Consider the following 19,775-nt stretch of genomic DNA (forward strand, 5'->3'; position numbering starts at 1 on the left):
CTTCTGTATGAAGCAGAAACTTTTATTGCTTCGGTGAGGGGACATCCCTGTATTTATGACCCCAAATATAAAAACAGGAACATCAAAGCTAGAGCGTGGGAGGAGATCACATCCCAAATGGTTCTCGGGTGGTGCAATTTGACGCAAACCCAGAGGCATGATAAAGGTAAGTTTTCTAGGTCTTCTGCACCCATGTTTTTCCTAGCTGACTGCTCACATGTCATGTATTTTTTGTTGTTCTACTTCCTGTACTGCACTGTTCTGAGTTGAACTTTTTCACACGTTCTCCCCCCCCGCCACGCATGTGAAATCGCAGGGTAGGTCTACCTGCAAGGAAATCGCACAGTCAAAAAGAAAAACCACGGGAGTTCACTGTGGGTCCAGATCTGCAATTTTACTTGCATGGGATGCTATTCAGAATATGTGGCATCCCCACGCATGTGAAATTGCAGGGCAGGTCTGCGACCTGCAAGGAAATCGCATGGTCAAAAAAGACTGATTTGAAAACTAAAGACTAAGATGACATATAAAAAAAAAGAAAAATACACAAAATTAGAGGAAAAAAACGTTATTGTGCACAGCAATACAGGAATATAGTATTGGAAGTCCTTATTTGCAAATGTATTTGAAATTGGCATCTTAGCAATTTTCAATGGCTTCCAGTTGCCATGGAACCTGTCCAGTATTCATGAAAAAAGTGGCAAACTCATCCCGAATATGGGCACCACTTGTACTCCCACGGCTGCCGCTCCATTGAGCCCTCTGCAAAGGGTGCATTAAGGCATCCTCAAAGCAAACGCCATCCCGCTGTCTTACAAAATTGTGCAAGATGCATGCTGCCTTCACTGCACATATAGCATTCTGCATATTTAGATTAATTGCGCTTTGCAACATACGCCATTTGTTGGAAAGCAAGCCAAAGGCACATTCCACCACTCTTCTTGCTCTAGTCAGCCTGTAATTGAATACCCGCTTTTCAATATTAAGATTTCTACTGGAGTAGGGCCTTAGCATGTGCTCTCCTAACGCAAATGCTTCATCACCAATGAAAACATAGGGTGCAGGTGGGTGATTGGTTCCTGGTAGTGGAGGGTTTGCAGGCAGGTCCAGATCATTGGAACGCAGCATCTGGCCAAAGGTGGAGTGGGCAAAGATGCTGGAGTCTGAACTACTTCCATAGGAACCAATATCAACATATTGGAAGCAGTAGTTGGCATCCACAAATGCCAATAGGACAAAAGAAAAATATTTCTTATAATTAAAGTATTTGCTTCCACTTTCAATCGGTTGAACAATGCAAATATGTTTTCCATCTACCGCTCCAACACAGTTCGGAAAATTGCACCTCTCCCAAAACAAAGTTGATATTGATAGCCATTCCTCCTTCGTAGGCTTTGCCATCACCATATTGTGCATCACATCCCACAATGCCCTGCACGTGTCATGTATTATATAGCTCGCAGTGGATTTTCCAACCATGAAAGAAAAGTGCAAACTGCCCAATGATTGTCCAGTAGCTAGGTACCTGTGGAAGAAAGAAAAAAAAAATATTTTGTTTTGTTTTGCAGTACTCCTCATGAAAAAATGGAAAAGCATCAAAGACGCTTACACCAGATTTCGTAGACACTTAAGGGAGTTTCGAAGTGGCCAGGCTGCCAAGGAACCACCTAATTACCTCCACGTGAAGGAGTTAGATTTTTGAAGGCCAATTGTAGAAATGAGCAGGTAAGTCTTGCTCCTTTGTAAGTATAACATATAAAGTATATAGACATTCTAAAGCATGTTTATTTTTTTCTTTACAGTACCCAAAGTTAATGGGAAACAGAAGCTGCTGCTGCTCCTGATGAATACGAGAGCCCTAATAAAGAGAAGCCAGCCAGTCAATGCCTCAAATGCTGCCAGAAAATTTGGATAGCCAATCAGTCGCATCTTCTGGCGAAAGCTTGACCCCTCGGGCTGAATTAGTCACTCCTCCAGCTGAAGTGGTCATCCCTCCGGCTCAATCAGTCACCCCCTCCGGCAGGAGTGGTGCACCGTTCAGTGCCAAGGCCTACTCGAGGCAGAGGGCAGGATCGATTTAATAGGCTGGTAGATTTGATAGATAACCTATTCTGAAGAATGGAGGACAGCCCAAGTATTGCATTTTTAAAAAGTTTAAATGAATTTGTTCTACAAGTCCCTGAGTCAAGCCAGTTAGAAATGTGTCAAGCTTTGCTGAACACAGTTTCAGCATTTATTCCTAAAACAACACCCTCACAACTCCCAACTCCCACCTGCCCCATCAACTACTCAATATACTACTAGTCCTCATGCTCCAACATACATATTCACGCCACCACCTGCTCCCTACACATATTTCCCACATTACCCACCCAGCTTTTATCCCCCTCCTCCATCCTCATACCACCATGAGCATTATCTCACAAACACAGTTCCCTTAAGTTCCCAGGATACCTCCCACCTTTCCACACATCCCTCTCAATCTTCTACATCCATTCCAGCCTTCTTACATGCACAATTCCCCAAGGTCATCATCTACCTCTGGATATTTTCCTTGCCAACCAAATACATCCTCCCATCCTGCTCCTTCCACTGCACCTGCCACGGAAATGAACAATTAAATACATTTTCCAATATCATCCTCACCACGTAGATTTGAGAATCTATGACGTTTCTTTTTTTTTTTTTTTTTTGGAGTAGCACCTTGTGTGGTCTTCTGCTGCTGAAACCCATTTGTCTCAAATTCAATATGCCTATCTCGCAGTCTGCCCATTCTCCTCTGACTTGAGGGAGAGAAAAGAGGTTATCCCTGATGCCACACATCTGTGTGGTCCTATAGATGGCGTTCAAAGTGGCAACCTCTGCCTGCACCAGGCCTGGTCCAGGCGAAGGCTGTCACTCTGAACACCATCTATACATCTGTCTCACAGGTCAATGCGTTCAAAGAGGATATTCTGCATAACCTTGGTTAGGAAAAATGGTTACTGTCGCCTTATCAGTCTGCCCAGTCTGGGGGGGGGGGGGGGTCCTTGTTTTGTTATGTTACGTTATATTAAGCATACAGTTAAAAAAAAAAATTTGTGCGCTACAAGTACACTTTATGCAACATCTGTGTTTGTGTCTATTCTTCATGGTGGGTAGGGGAAAGAGTGGAGGAGGTTGGGAGTAGGAGGTAAGGGTTGCAGGGGAGGGGGTTAGGGTTGCACTGTTTTCAACTAGTGTCAGCTAAGGGGAAATTCTCTCCATATTTCTGCCACGGGGAGTGGGTCAGAAAATTCTGAATTGGGAACGTATTACAATGTAATGCATGTTCCCAAGGGAGATCTAATGAGGGGGAAAGGGGGGTAGGGACTGAGAGATGGGGGTCTGGAGAGAGGGTATGGGGAGTTTGGTAGGAAGGTGGGTTGTTGCTTACCTCAGTGTGATGATGAGCCTTTCCACAGGTGGAATACTCTTCCGAAAAAAGGTGTCTTCTCTCTGCAAATGTGGAGAGAGTATCCCAAGCAACTCATCGAAACTGTTGGTAGATAAATAACATATCACACATTGTTATGATTGTACAAGCTTTGTGTGCATGAGGAGATGAACCCACCTTTTTACAGACATCCGCGTGTACTCAAAGAATTTCTCTTCATGCACACGGAGATCACTGTACATTGCCCAGAACTGGCTACGCTGTTCTCTATTGGCAATAATAGGGTGGACCCAGTATCTGCGCTTCTTTTCTTGCTCTTGTTCCTCCAGTATCAGTTGTGCAGCTGTTGCACATGCGAGGAAACCATTCATAGCAGACATCTTCCAACAAAAGGAGAGCGCACGGAGATCACAAATGACTCACACCAACACTACACACAAAAACAGGAAGAGTAGGACCCCTATACAGAAGTTCAGATGTCATGCCTGCCTCAAAACGCCTGAAAAACGCCAGAAACAAAAACGCCCAGGTGTGAATGGAGCCTAATTGTGAAAACTTTGTAGTGTTGGGCTGCACACCTGGCTGTGCGGTAAAAAGGGGGTATTATTATTATTACAGGTACTTATATAGCGCTGATATTTACGCAGTGCTTCACAGATATTGTACATTCACATCAGTCCCTGCCCTCTAGGAGTTTACAATCTAAGGTCCCTAATGAAGTCTCAGCGGGAATAAAAGCTGCTGATTTATAACAATAATAATCTGCACTTCAGAAACTATATGCAGAACTATTTGTCAGAAAAGCATTCCTTTATGTCCTGTAGTTTGGCTGTGAGCAAAACAGGTGTATGAAGCCCCATTTGTGGATGTTCATAAGGAGAGAGGTCCAGCAGAGCCCAGTAGCTACAGACCCCTCTGCTATGCCGCCCGCTGTCATTCCTCTTCCTCCCCCCATTGCCAATCTCCTTCTGACCCTCTCTCTCTGCAGGAGTAGGGACAGCGCTCGTCTGGGTTGCACATCTGCTGTCTGAGACAAGTGCAGTCACTGAGGCATAATTCAGTATTTATTGAACAGCATGGTCAGACAGCGGTGGTGGGGGTGAGATGCTGTTCACTGAGCTAGCTCAGGATAAGTACCACCTCGAAAGATGAGGGAAAAAAAAATGCACTTTGTCCCTTGGAAGACTGAGGTAACTATGAAAAACTTTGGTGAAACAACTTCCTTATGCAGTGTTCATGTGAGTCGGCTAACTTGTTAAGCCTCAACCTGCATGTGATCACTATGGTATAGATACGACAAAGTGATCACATGGTTGGAAACTATTTTGGCTCCTGAGAGTTCGTGGGTAACAGAGTTGCTGGGATTGAGAGCCAGCAGCCGTACCACATGTTGGTTTATAAAGTGGTTGTAAACCTCAGACATGAAATAGGATAAGCGCATCTTTCTCATATATATATATCTTAGTCTCAATCCAGAGCACTAAGTGTCATTTCTGTCTGCTGCCTCCTTCCTCTGCTATCAGCATGAGTCACTTCTGATGAGTTTTCCTGACACCAAGAGAAAAATAGTGAAAGGGGAGGGACCTCCAGCACACAGACTGATTGACAGCCAAACTATTTTGATTGGCTCCTGAGAGTCCGTGGGTAACAGAGTTGGTGGGATTCAGAGCCAGCAGCCGTGCCACATGTTGGTTCATAAAGTTGTTGTAAACCTCAGACATGAAATGGGATAAACGCATATCTCTCCAATATATATATATACATACATACACACTAGGGCTGAAACAACTAATCGATTAATCGACAACTAATCAATTATGAAAATAGTTGTCAACTATTTTCGTAATCGACTAATCGGTCAGCCGATTAGTTGTCCTGCATACAGAATGCATTATTTGTTTACATATCAGAAAATACAGTGCAATGCATATACAGCTAAGGACACAGACCGTACATGTCAGTAGATGGCAGAGAACTTGTGAATGTGTGAGGAGCAATGCATCATGGGAAATGTAGTCCTGGGCAAGAGAAGAAACCAAGTGATTCTAAAGGCAGATTTTTTTTTTTTACCTTGCTTACAATCACTTTAAGGGCTCTATGCAGGGAAGATCAGCATCTGAACCCAGAGAAGGTGGAGGCTGATAGACTAGAGGTGATGTAAGGCATTACAATTACATTTAGAGTAAAAGTTTACTAGTATTGTGCATTATATTTAAAATTATTATATCCATGAAAAAAAAGTCTCAGCTGTTAGTACTACTTTATTATGTAAATGTTATTTTCCACATTTCATATAGCTTCATGTTTGACTCCCAGTTAAAATATCCTGCATATCCGACTTCTGGGCCTATTTTTTTTTTTATATACATACACATGATACAAGATATAAATACTTTCACTGTTTCACAGTAGAAAATATAATTATATTACAGTAGCGATTATCTGCTGTTTTTTTTACTATAAAGGGCTATTTTTTTTTTTTTAACCTCATCATGAAAAAAAAGCATGCTGCTGCTACTAAATGTCTTATGCTGCCCATACATGTATTGGATTTTTGGACAAAAATATTTGCATCTATATTTATACAAAAATGATTTGTATATTTGTTGAATATAACTTCTGAGCAAAAACCACATACACTATTTGAAGATTTGTTTGATCGAGAAGTTTTCTATTCTGCTCCTTCGAATTTCCCTGTCACTGTGGTCAACAACAAACACCAAATGGACCCCACTAATGGTTGTAAAATCGGATGAATCTTTTTAAAAATGTTCTAAAAAAATTTAGTTTGTGTATGGCCAGCATAAGTGACAGCAGGCGCTGGGAGCTTGTATCAAGCTACCTGTCTATTAATAAGGGAGTGTGTCATTAATAATCTATACCAATCCGGTCTGAAAATTTGCAAAAAAGTGTTGGTCTCTGAGTCTGATATGTACCACATTTAAACCTCCAATAATACATATATCTGTCTCAGAGTGGATTACATATCCAACTATATAGCTGGATATTTATATTTACCACTGTATTATAACTGACCCTGAGCTGGCAGGCAACCATAAGGGGATTGCCAGGGCATGAGGAAGGTAGGTTTGGGCCCGGATTCTTCTGGTGTCATGTGGTATTTCAGTGTTGTTACTGGGCTCCTCTTCCTGGGGTCTAGCTCTGTTTGTGTTGGTGCGATTGGGGTGTTTTGCGCTGCTGGTGATAGGCAGGTCTTCTGATCTTGTTCTTATTTTTTTTATAGAAGGGACTGTTTCATCCTCTAATTTTGTCCCCAATCCACTACTGTCTACTAGCTCAAATTTCGAACTAGAATCGGATGATGAGAGCTCCCTGCTGCTCTCATCATCTGACATAGTAAGAATTGTACTGTATATGCCTCCTCAGTAAAAAAAATCTTTTGGACATGGCAGCTGGTACTGATGGCCTGTTGGATAGATCACTGATGGCGGTACTGCTGTGATAGCCTGTGTGACAGGTCACTGATGGTGGAGGTACTGATGGCCTGTTTGACAGGTCACTGATGGCGGTACTGATGGCCTGAGCAATAAAGTGCAAATGATGCAAAATACAATACGTGGATGCAATAATGTGCAAATACTGCAAATCACTTAAAACATGTATAAAAGTGAAAAGCTTGTGCAAAATCGTTCCAAAGTGTCCATAACAAATGTCATATAATAAATAAGTCCATATAGTATTAAGTGACAACGGATATCCAAATAATGGAAGACACTTGGTGACAAATGCAGTTGGTAGCAATATACACCTCCACCAGATCACCCAGAGTGTATATGTGCTTACCGAAAGCCGTGGACCCCTTCAATTACAGGGGGTCAATAGAGCAGGTAAAGGGACAAACACCAGGCATCATATAGGGCAGTGGTCCTCAACTCCGGTCCTCAGGGTCCACTAACAGGCCAGATTTTAAGTATTACCTTGGGGAGATGCAGACTAGAGTACTGCAATCACTGAGCAGCAAATGATATCACCTGGGATGTATTTCAGTTATCTTGCAAATCTAGCCTGTTAGTGGGCCCTGTAGGCCAGGGTTGAGGACCAAGGATATAGGGGACCGCCTCCACATATTCCAAGATTATTCCACTCCAATATTAACCTGGGGATGGGGCTCCCATTCAGTACACCCAGGAAAAACAGAAGGGTCTCAATAGTGAAGTACGTTAAACCAAGTAAAGTTTATTAGGAGACGGATGCACTTACAGTTAGTAGATAAAATCAGGGCATAAAGGATAAACTCGCGGTCTCCGGTTCATGGACGCCTTCCGCATTCCATTTGCGTGCCACCAGGAGCCGGAAGTAGTGTGTTGGTGCAGTCACAGGTCCTACGTCCCGACGCGTTTCATCAGCACGTTTTCCTACGTCATCAGGGTCATGTGACCGTGACTGCGTCTACGCCATTTATACAACCAAGCCTCACAGGAGTATCCAATCCATCTCCGCCATATAATAAGCCCTCCCACCGGAACAACAATGGAAAACGGGAGCCATAAACCCACTGTACACATTATGGGAGGACTGGCAAAAGTATTGGCAAAGATTAGCCATAATAAATAAGGGAAAGATAATGGCAATAATAAGCCACATTTTGTAGTACTAGATCCCCGTAAACTTATAATTCTGAAAAAAGGCGGAGGAATAGGTATCTGAGAGGCACAAATTCTAATTAAATACTATAAACATTAATCCCAATTTATATAATATAAAACTAATCCAACATATCATATATTACTAGAGATAAATATATGCACAAAATAATTAATTGACAATAAATACAAAGACTTTCAATATATAATAAAACGATCAATAGAAAATCAATAATTTGAGTGAATAACAATTGGAGCTAATATATAAAAATTAATAAAGCTTAAAAAAAGTTATAAATGAATCCTGAAAAAGCAGTCCATATCTGATGTTAATTAAAAATCTCATAAAAACTCATAAATATTGAATAACAGAATCACAAACGGATCCTAAAAAACAATCCATATCTAATATTCCAAATAATTAAACATTAGTAATTGGATATAAAACAATTTAGGTCTATAACAATGTTTAACCCTAAAGGATGTAAAGTCTGCAAATGATAAATCCATTCTGTTTCATTCATGGATTTTTTTTGGGTTAAATTGCCCCCTCTCCAATGAGATTCCAACTTGTCAATGCCACATATAGACAAACCCCTGGGATCCTTATTGTGGCATAATCGAAAATGATTTGAAAGGCTATGTTTCGGATATCCCTTACAAATATTATTAATGTGCTCGTTGATTCTAGTACTTAACTTGCGTGTTGTCCTCCCAGTGTATTGGAGACCACAGGGACAGGACAGCAAGTAGGTAACATGGGTAGAGTAGCAAGTAACACATTTTTTGATGTCATAGAAAAAAACAGTAGTATTAGATTTAAAGGAATTTATTTTCTTAAAATTCTTTGTAATGGTGCAAGTTTTGCACCTTTTGCAGGGAAAAAAACTCTTTTGATCTAAAAATGTAACTAATTTCTTTGGAGGATCCGGAATATTAGGGGCTAAGTTGTGTCTTAAATTTGAGGCCCTCCTATAAATAAACCGAGGCCTATCGGGAAGGATAGAACCCAAGGTCCTATCTTTCTTCAAAATAGGCCAATGCCTCCGCTGAATAGCTTCTACTTTTTTGTAATCACGATTGAAGTTAGAGAGAAAAGCCATCTCACCTTTATTGACATTATTGTCCTTATTCTTATCGGCCAATAAGTCCCTTCTTGATATCAGTTTCACCTTGTCTCTTGTTTTTGAAATTTCCAGTCTATTGTACCCTTTTTCTACAAATCTTTCAATAAGTAGATTAGACTGCATGTCATAATCTTCGTTTTTTTCTACAATTACGACAAATACGGATAAACTGCCCCTTAGGGATAGCTCCCAACCATTTAGGGTGGTGGTAGCTATTCGTCGGAATGTAGCTGTTTTTATCTGTTTCCTTAAAGTAAGTTTTGGTACAGATAGTGTTGTTATATTTCTCCAAAGTGAGATCTAAGAAGTGTACTTGTTTTTTGAAAGTAAGACCGAATGGATTGTCATTAATTTCTTCTATGAAATCCTTGAGTGAATCTTCCGACCTACTCCATAGAACCAAAAGGTCATTAACAGGGCTGCTGTTAGAAATCGCGGGGCCCTGTACAGACTACCTGGCAGCCCCCCCCAAGAAAATATTAAAGATATATTTAGCTAAAATGACAACAAAATCACTATTAGCAGACACAACAACAGCATGACTCACATAATTCCTGCTAAATCTAAAAGAAAAAACTATGTTAATAAATAAAAACAAAGAAGAAAAATTTACATGCTGGGAAGTTGGAGCACTGGGATCAGAGAGACAGAGGGAGAGAAACAAAGTTATAGATAAACTCAGGAGCAGAGCAAACAGAGTCAGTGCTGGGAGGGGGGGCCCACACAGGGAGGTTGGATTAGTGAGGGACGACTGTCTCTTTCTCAGCAGATACACCCAAGAGTATGTTTGCCACACTGGGCGCATATTTTGCGCCCATCGCTACTCCTTTTATTTGATTATAGCATTTCCCCTGATGCCAGAAGTAGTTTCCCATTGCTAAATTTAATGCATCACACAGAAACTTCTTTTGGGCATCTTTGAGATTAGTTTTGGAGTTTAATGCTGAGGTAGCGGTGGAGAGAACATCAGATTGTTTAAGACTAGTGTAGAGAGATTCAACGTCAATGGTGACCATAAACGTATCATCCTCTACAGATAGATCTTCCAATAATTTAATAAGGTGCTTACTGTCTTTCAAGTGAGAAGGATAGGTAGGTACTAAGGGCTGCAGAAAAAAATCCACATATTCCCCTATCCTAGAAAAAATTAACCAATCCCGCTAATAATAGGCCTCCCGGGGGTATTGGTCCTATTCTTGTGGATTTTTGGTAATTGGTAAATTGTTGGGAGTCGTGGAGCATCCGGTACCAAATACCATTCTCTTTTGATTTTTTGACTAATTTCTCCAATTTAATTTTAAGCTTGGATGTTGGGTTAGTTTTCAGCTTTTTGTACGTGACACAATCTCCTACTAACCTGTCCAATTCTATAGGATAATCAATTTTATTTAGAATAACAATCCCCCCCCCCCCCTTTATCAGCCGGTGTTATTACAATATCTTTTCTCCTGGCCAGTTCTTCCATACCCTTATCAAAATCTTTCTGTGTGTAATGGTACTTGGGTTTGATTTTCCGTATATCCTCCTCTACCAAATTCCTGAACACCTAAAATTTTTTTAGCTTTATTAATTTTTATATATTAGTTCCAATTGTTATTCACTCAAATTATTGATTTTCTATTGATAGTTTTATAATATATTGAAAGTCTTTGTATTTATTCTCAATTAATTATTTTGTGCATATATTTATCTCTAGTAATATATGATATGTTGGATTAGTTTTATATTATATAAATTGGGATTAATGTTTATAATATTTAATTAGAATTTGTGCCTCTCAGATACCTATTCCTCCGCCTTTTTTCAGAATTATACGTTTACGGGGATTTAGTACTACAAAATTTGGCTTTTTATTGCCATTATCTTTCCCTTATTTAATTTGGCTAATCTTTGCCAATACTTTTGCCAGTCCTCCCATAATGTGTACAGTGGGCTTATGGCTCCCGTTTTCCATCGTTGTTCCGGTGGGAGGGCTTATGATATGGCGGAGATGGATTGGATACTCCTGTGAGGCTTGGTTGTATAAATGGCATAGACGCAGTCACGGTCACATGACCCTGATGACGTCGGACAACATGCTGACGAAACGCGTCGGGATGTAGGACCTGTGACTGCGCCAACACACTACTTCCAGCTCCTGGTGGCACGCAAATGGAACGCGGAAGGCGTCCGTGAACCGGAGACCACGAGTTTATCCTTTATGCCCTGATTTTATCTGCTAACTGTAAGTGCATCCGTCTCCTAATAAACTTTACTTGGTTTAACGTACTTCACTATCGAGACCCTTCTGTTTTTCCTTGGTGTACTGAATGGGAGCTCCATCCCCAGGTTAATATTGGAGTGGAATAATCTTGGAATACATGGAGGCGGTCCCCTATCTGATGCCTGGGGTTTGTCCCTTTACAGTGCCTTTTGCCACATTTCAGGCTTCAGACATGAAGATATAAAACTGTAATTTTTTGTGAAGAATCAAAAACAAGTGGGACACAATCATGAAGTGGAACAAAATTTATTGGATACTTCAAACTTTGTTAACAAATAAAAAACTGAAAAATTGGGCATGCAAAATTATTCAGCCCCCTTACTTTCAGTGCAGCAAACTCTCTCCAGAAGTTCAGTGAGGATCTCTGAATGATCCAATGTTGACCTAAATGACTAATGATGATAAATAGAATCCACCTGTGTGTAATCAAGTCTCCATAATAAATGCACCTGCACTGTGATAGTCTCAGAGGCCCGTTTAAAGCGCAGAGAGCATCATGAAGAAAAAGGAACACACCAGGCAGGTCCAAGATACTGTTGTGGAGAAGGTTAAAGCCGGATTTGGATACAAAAAGATTTCCCAAGCTTTAAACATCCCAAGGGCCACTGTGCAAGCGACCACTGCAAATCTACGAAGACCTGGCCGTCCCTCTAAACTTTCAGCTCATACAAGGAGAAGACTGATCAGAGATGCAGCCAAGAGGCCCATGATCACTCTGGATGAACTGCCGAGATCTACAGCTGAGGTGGGAGATTCTGTCCATAGGACAACAATCCGTCGTATACTGCACAAATCTGGCCTTTATGGAAGAGTGGCAAGAAGAAAGCCATTTCTAAAAGATATCCATAAAAAGTGTTGTTTAAAGTTTGCCACAAGCCACCTGGGAGACACACCAAACATGTGGAAGAAGGTGCTCTGATCAGATGAAACCAAAATCGAACTTTTTGGCAACAAAGCAAAACTTGTTTGGCATAAAAGCAACACAGCTCATCACCCTGAACACACCATCCCCACTGTCAAACATGGTGGTGGCAGCATCATGATTTGGGCCTGCTTTTCTTCAGCAGGGACAGGAAAGATGGTTAAAATTGATGGGAAGATGGATGGTGCCAAATACAGGACCATTCTGGAAGAAAACCTGATGGAGTCTGCAAAAGACCTGAGACTGGGACGGAGATTTGTCTTCCAACAAGACAATCAGGGATCGAGTCCTGCAGGAATGCATGGGAACGGTGTTCCCGCACTATTTCCACAGCGGGAACGCCGTTCCCATTGCTCCTCCGACCTCTTGCAGGACCAGGGCAGCAAGAACTTACAGTGCAGTGCAGGCAGCCGCAGCGTCTGGCCGCTCGCGGCGCCTCTCTTTGCAAACAGGCCGGCAGAAGGGGAAGTGCACAGCGAATGACGTCACGAGCAGGAGAGTGCGCTGCCCAGCAACAAGAACCACCAGCCAGTCACAGGCCCAGCCCAGGCCTAGAGCGCGCGCGGAATGGACAGGCGTGGGCGTGGCCTGACTGGAGTGCATTGAATCGATGATCGCTTGGTGAGGCGGTGAGACAAGGTGAAGAAGGCAGCTGGCAGCAGAGCAGAGACAGAGAGCAGGCCAGCAGCATATCCAGAAGAAGAAAACTGCAGCAGTCAGAGGAGCAGGCCGGTTTTAGCAGTGGCACTGTGGCAGCCTGCCTGGGAGGTGAGTCACTGGAGCAGTGAGTCTCCACAGTCCACTCACTGCACATTTACCTCTCATACTGTCCCTCACACACTGTAAAATTATGTCAGCCACATTGTCATTTTCAGGGATGTGTGCTCACACACCCCTGAAAATGACAATGTGGCTGACATGCTGACAGAATTTTACAGTGTGAGGTTGGTATGAGAGGCAAATGTGCAGTGAGTGGATTGTGGACTCACACTGCCAGAAGAAAACTGCAGCAGTTAGAGGAGCAGGCTGGCTTTAGAAAGTGGCACTGTGGCTGTGTGGCAACCTGCCTGGGAGTGGGAGGTGAGTCTCAACAGTCCACTCACTGCACATTTGCCTCTCATACTGTCCCTCACACTGTAAAATTCTGTCAGCATGTCAGCCACATTGTCATTTTCAGGGGTGTGTGACTCACACACCCCTGAAAATGACAATGTGGCTGACATGCTGACAGAATTTTACAGCTGAACTGCTCCACTTACCTTACCTGCCACTTCTAAAATCGATGTCCCCAGGCCTGCTCCTTGTGTGCTGGCTGTGTCTGGCTCCTCTGCTGCGTGCTGCTGCCTCGCCTTACCGGTGACTCCACTGATGCTGTCTGCACACACTCTGGGCCTTTAAATGCGCGGGAGCGCGCCTCCGCGGGCGCGCACTCGCTCCCCAGACCCTCCCAGGCTAGTGACGTTAATTAACGTCACTCTGCCTGTGAGGGGCTGACCGCCGCAGTAAATCTACTTGCGGCGGTCGGCAAGCGGTTAATACTATATGGACTTATTTATTATATTACATTTGTTATGGACACTTTGGAACGATTTTGCACAAGCTTTTCACTTTTATACAAGTGATTTGCAGTATTTGCACATTATTGCATCCACGTATTGTATTTTGCATCATTTGCACTTTATTGCTCACATTAGTGTTTTAGTTTAGCGCAATCTTTTTATTTAGCAATAAGTATCCCATTTTTCATTTTCTCACGTTCACGTGTTGATTGCCGCTTCTATTTTGGGTTATCCCATACTAATATTTTTACACATATTGGTTTGATCCTCACTTTTCAGTTTTTCTTTTATTCCATTTGCGCTGGTTTTTGGTTCATTACCATATTTCACATTTTCACTGATGGGAGTACTGATGGCCTATGTGACAGGTCACTGGTGGCAGTACTGATGGCGGTACTGATGACCTGTGTGACAGATCCAGATGGACTGTGTGACAGATCCAGATGAGCTGTGACAAGTTCTCTTTATTGGGGGGGGGGGGGGGCATGTGGTGCACAGTAATGTGTACAAGTAACAGTAAAATAGAAATAACTCACTGATCCCTGCTCTCCTCTTCACACAATCGGTGTGTGAGGAGAAGAACCCGGGATCTCCCTGTAATGGCTCCTCTGTTGACAGCTGTGACCGGCTGTGATTGTACACAGCCGATCACGAGGTAAACAGCCAATTTCATTGCTTTAATTTCATTACCATGATCAAGCTGTGTCTGAGAGACAAGTGTTAGCCCTAATCGCTGCGGTGCGAGCATTAGCGGAGCACACTGCTAGACATCATATGACGCCCAGTCAGAATAACTTAACCACTTTGTTGCCATTATTTTGCTATATGATGGGCGGGAAGTGGTTAAAGTCGTATTTATAGTTGATGAGTCAGTGGTGGTGAACTGGAAAGTTATAGCGAGCCTCAAGTGCGGCCCCTGACACTTCCATAGATCCGAACAATAGCAGCATATCATTGCACCTTGCCACCAAGAAATTGTGGTCCTACTGCATTATTTTGCAGTGTATTGGAAGCAACACAGAAGAAGTTGAAGTGCAATAACTACCAACATTGGTGTCAGTGGATGAAATAATAAACTCAATATTGATGTAAGTACTATTAACATTAATACACATTGGTGCATACCTCCCACACACCCCCTTAGGGCTGGGTTCACATTAATGCGAATTGGATGCATGGCAGGAGACCAGATTAGTGACCAGATTAGTGGAGCCGGTTCACACAGCTCTGGGGTGGCCTTGTTGGAAAAGAGTGTGACGGACGCGGGTATCAGAACCCTGCCCTTCTCACTTACTCATGACAAAGGTCTAACCAATCTCACACCCCGCTGTCACTTACATAACAATGCCCCTCTTAGCTGCAACCTGGAAAAAAGATTTTCCAGCTCACGGGACCACAATCTAGGTGCCGGCAGGCTGAGAGCAACTGTCACTGGACTAATTAAGCAATTAATCCTTTAAATGCAACCACCTCTGTTTGGTCCGAGCAGGAGGAAGCTCATAATTCTAGCAATACCAATTATGATTTTCGAATAGTCGTCTGTAACACATACTGTCACCACAGACAGGTATGTTCATAGGATTTATCTACAGTAGGACTCTTCAAGAGACAGGTTCTTTTTTAGCTTGCATTATGAGCCTAGGGACAAGGTCAACACTTTTCAAAATAAGGTTTTAATAATGAAAAGGTCAAAGTTGGTTCAAATAAAATATTTACAGAAAAAGGTGTTTCAAAGAAATAGAGACATAATTCAGCAATTGAAAAATAAGGTAGAATTGAAGAGGATTCTTTTTTTAAAAGTGACTCCTCAAAAGGATAACATACAGCAAAACGTTTGAGAACCACAAAGGATAATTTTGGTTGTTCCCATTCCTTAGTCAAAATAAGGCACATAAGGAAGTATCAAACGACACAGCCACATCCGTAGCTACATCAGCCGCATCTTACATATTTAAAGTCTCAAGCACTGCAGTGATAACTGTGTCTACCTTTTTCATTCGCTTCTGCGACCATGGAGGCATCATCCTCACTATCAGATGGATCAGGGGGTGTGATAATAAATCCCGCTGGACGGGCCGTGTCCACAACGGCATCAGGCTAATCAGATGAGACAGCCTGAGCAGGGGAAGGCTGGAATGCTTCCTTCTGGGCCTTTGCCCACACGCCACTTCCACCGGGACACTAAGAACTACAGGACCATCGTCAGTGCAACCATGGCAAGCTGGGGTTCAGAGGAACCTGCCACCTCCATGAGCTGGTCAGCGGGGGGAGATGTGACCCTGAGGCTCCATAAGGAAAGGAAGACCTTGCAGTACAAAAACGATCTTTTGGCACCACTAAAAGATCCCCTCAAGGCTCAGGGTACCTATCAGCAGAGAGAGATAACAGGGACCCCAAAAGACTCACCCTACCAACCGAAGGAGCGCAGAGAATTCAAACTGGACGCTATCCCTGTTCATATGTCCCGGGCACAGGAAAAGGAAACTAAGAAGGTAGAGGAAGAGTAGGAGCGTCGGCATCTTCAGGAGGCTTCAGTTGTCTCCAGCATCTCCCAGACTAAGGGAAAATGGCCCCAGTGACATCATCCAGCTGCACAAACATGTGCCTCTAAAGCAGCCGGGACTCCTGGCGAAACCGGTCAGGCCATTGTTTGCCTGTTCTTTGGCTATCCCTTAATCTTTTTCTTGAGATTTGAATGAGAAAGCCTTGGGATCCTTTATGGAATACATTTGACCAACCAACCATCCCCCTCTCCTAAGGATGAGTATTGTATCTCATACTTCTTAGTAAGATTGTTTGCTATGCTGTGAGCAAGGAATTTTACATCTGAGCATTGACTTTGTTTCCCCCCTCTTTGGATGTTGCTCACTATTAAGACATGGATTGCTTTCTGTTTCTGGAAAAAGACTGTAATCAATAGGTGTACACTACATATACGCTGTTAGCAGAGACTATATGCAAGCAATCATTAGCATGTCTATATAAGAAATGTGGAATTACATATTTGTGGATCTACTTACCAGCAAGATACATATGGCATTTGGTTTCTGGGGTAAGGACTGTGATCAACAAATATACCCTATACACCATTGCAGAGACTATATGCAAATCATCAGCAGCATGTTCACATAAACTGTGTGGGACTGCATACATAGAGCGCTCATCTGTGTGAGGGAGACAAAGATGCAATCCAGCCTTCTGATCAGTGGATACATTTGTGTTTTTCTGTCTCCTCTGGACCACAGGGACTTTCCTCCAACGAAAAGAGTCAGTAGTAGCCAAGTACATCCTGATCGCCCGAACCACATCCAAGGAGTGTAACGCAAACTCCCGAGGATGACTGGGCTTAGGACACAGGGAAGGTAACACAATATCCTCATTCAAGTGAAAATCGGAAACCACCTTAGGAAGGAAGGATAGATTCGGACGAAGAACCACCTTATCCTTATGAACCACCAGATATGGGGAACGACAAGACAACGCCGCCAGCTCCGACACCCTGCGTGCAGAAGTGATAGCCACCAAAAAGGCCACCTCCTGGGATAAGGTAAGCAAGAGAATCTCCCTAATATTTTCAAAGGGAGGTTTCTGGAGAACCGACAACACCAAATTAAGATCCCAGGGCGGCAAGGGCGTGCGCACCGGAGGAGTCAGGTGCCGCACCCCCTGGATGAAATTCCGCACCAAAGAATGAGTAGCCAGTGGCCTCTGGAAAAAGATCACCAATGCTGAAACCTGACCCTTGATAGTGCTCAAGGCCAGCTTCTGCTCAACCCCCCGTTGCAGGAAGGCCAATATCCGAGCCATCGAGTAAGAATGTGGAGGAACCCCGAGGGACTCACACCACGCGATATAAGACTTCCATGTGCGATAATAGATCTTTCTGGAAGTCGCTTTCCTTGCTTTAATCAGAGTAGGAATAACTGAAACAGACAAACCCCTGTCCTTCAGCACATGGCTCTCAACAGCCAAGCCATCGATCGTAAAGCAGGATGGAAGATCGGTCCCTGAGACAGCAGATCCTCCCTGAGAGGAAGTAGCCAGAGAGCGTCCGCGACCAGCCTGACCAAGTCGGCGTACCCAGCCCGACGAGACCAGTCCGGAGCCACAAGGATGACTCGAATTCCCTCCGCCTCTATTCTGCTAAGAATTTTCAGCAGCAACTTGAGAGGAGGAAAAGCATACAGCAGCTGATACTGCCCCCACGGAGCAACCAGTGCGTCTGTGGCGTCCACCAGAGGATCGCGGGAGTGGACTACAAAACTCTGCACCTTCCTGTTGAGCCGAGATGCCAACAGATCCACATCCGGGGTGCCCCAACCCGTGGCATTGTCCGACTGAATCCAAACCGGGCAGCCCTGAAGATGCTCGGTCCAGTGAACCAGGCAAAGCCTGATCACTCTCAGTTCCAACACATTTATCGGCAACCTGGATTCTTCCAGGGACCAGAGCCCCTGAGCAGACAGCCTGCCGAGAATCCCTCCCCATCCGGATAGACTGGCATCCGTGGTGACAATCGTCCAATAGATCGGAAGAAAGGACTTTCCCTGACTGAGCATCGGAGACCGAAGCCACCAAACCAGAGACTCCCTGGTCCGCTCGCTCAGCCGGATCCGATTGTCCAGGGAATCGGGATTCCGGTTCCATTTGAGAAGAATCTCCTTTTCCGCGTATGACACTGAGCCTGCGGAGACTCCGCACAGAGGAGGAGGTCGTCCAGGTAGCCCAGGACCGATATGCCCCGCTGCCGCAACAGCGCCAGAACTGGGGCCAAAACCTTTGTGAAAACCCGGGGAGCAGAGGCGAGACCAAAGGGTAACGCCACAAACTGATAATGGTCCTCTCCCACAGCAAACCGCTGGTGTCCTGCGTAAATGGGAACGTGAAGATAGGCCTCCTTGATGTCTATGGACGCCAGAAAATCCCCCTGATGCAGAGAGGCCAACACTGTGCGAATGGCCTCCACTCCTTGTTGCATCAAGTCCTGCACTGCCCCCAACAGAGCCGTTAGGCGATTCGGGGACAGTCGCATATTGGAAGGGAAGAACCGCACCGGTGGAAGCGATCGAAACTCGATCTTTTATCCCGACCGTATGACCTCGTGAAGCCATTTGTCTTGAATCCTGGAGAGCCACGGGTCCAGGAACCGGCGAAGACACCCCCCCACCCCCCCCGGGGGGGGGGGGGGGGGGGGCTTTGGAGGGCTTCACCTTGTCGCCCGCCCCGGTAGAGCGAAAAAACGTCTTGTGAGCTGAAAAGGAAGGTCCCTGTCTGCGACGAGGTTCCTTACCCTTATTAGCCTGTGGTAGAAAGGTGCTCTTGCCCCCAGTGAGATCTTTGATAATCTTATCCAAGGTAGCACCAAACAGGCGATCCCCCTGAAAAGGGAGATCAGTCAAGGCTTTTTTTGGAAGCCTGATCCGCCGACTAGCACTTCAACCATAGCATGCGCCAGAGGACCACCACCGAGATCGACACACGCTCCAGCAATGAAGCAGCGTCCAGTGCGGCTTCACAAACAAACTGTAGCCCCTGTACCATCTGCTCCAGCAAATCCGTCACAGTAGGGGGGGAGACTTCTCCCCTCCAGGTCATGGTGTAACAGCTTGGCCCATTCCGTCAACATCTGTGAAACCAGAGCAATGGTAAACACTGGCCTTAAGGCCGACCCTGCCAGGGAGAATATGGAACGGGACACAGATTCCGCCCTACGATCAACTGGATTCCGAAAGGACGGGGAATCCTCCAACGGGATAACAGTAGCCTTATTTAGTCTGGAAACCGGTGGATCCACCGAAGGTGGCACCGTCCATTTCTTAAGGAGGGACTCTTCAAACGGGTAGCGCCTAGCAATCCGTTTGGGCATCTCAGGGGGTCGTTTTGGA

General features: G+C 44.2%; 1 protein-coding gene across 1 annotated transcript; it reads right to left on the minus strand.

The window, feature by feature from the left end:
• Nucleotides 1-639: 639 nt before the first annotated feature.
• Nucleotides 640-3,795, minus strand: LOC309562175 (uncharacterized protein; the record flags this gene model as incomplete). Its single annotated transcript, XM_082266297.1, has 3 exons — nucleotides 640-1,525; nucleotides 3,416-3,517; nucleotides 3,593-3,795. 3 exons carry the CDS (start codon nucleotides 3,793-3,795, stop codon nucleotides 640-642), a joined length of 1,191 nt encoding a protein of 396 aa, XP_082122423.1.
• Between the last annotated feature and the right edge of the window lie 15,980 nt (nucleotides 3,796-19,775).

The sequence above is a fragment of the Pelophylax lessonae genome (assembly GCF_965119305.1).
Source record: "Pelophylax lessonae genome assembly, chromosome: 8".
Lineage (NCBI taxonomy): Eukaryota > Metazoa > Chordata > Amphibia > Anura > Ranidae > Pelophylax > Pelophylax lessonae.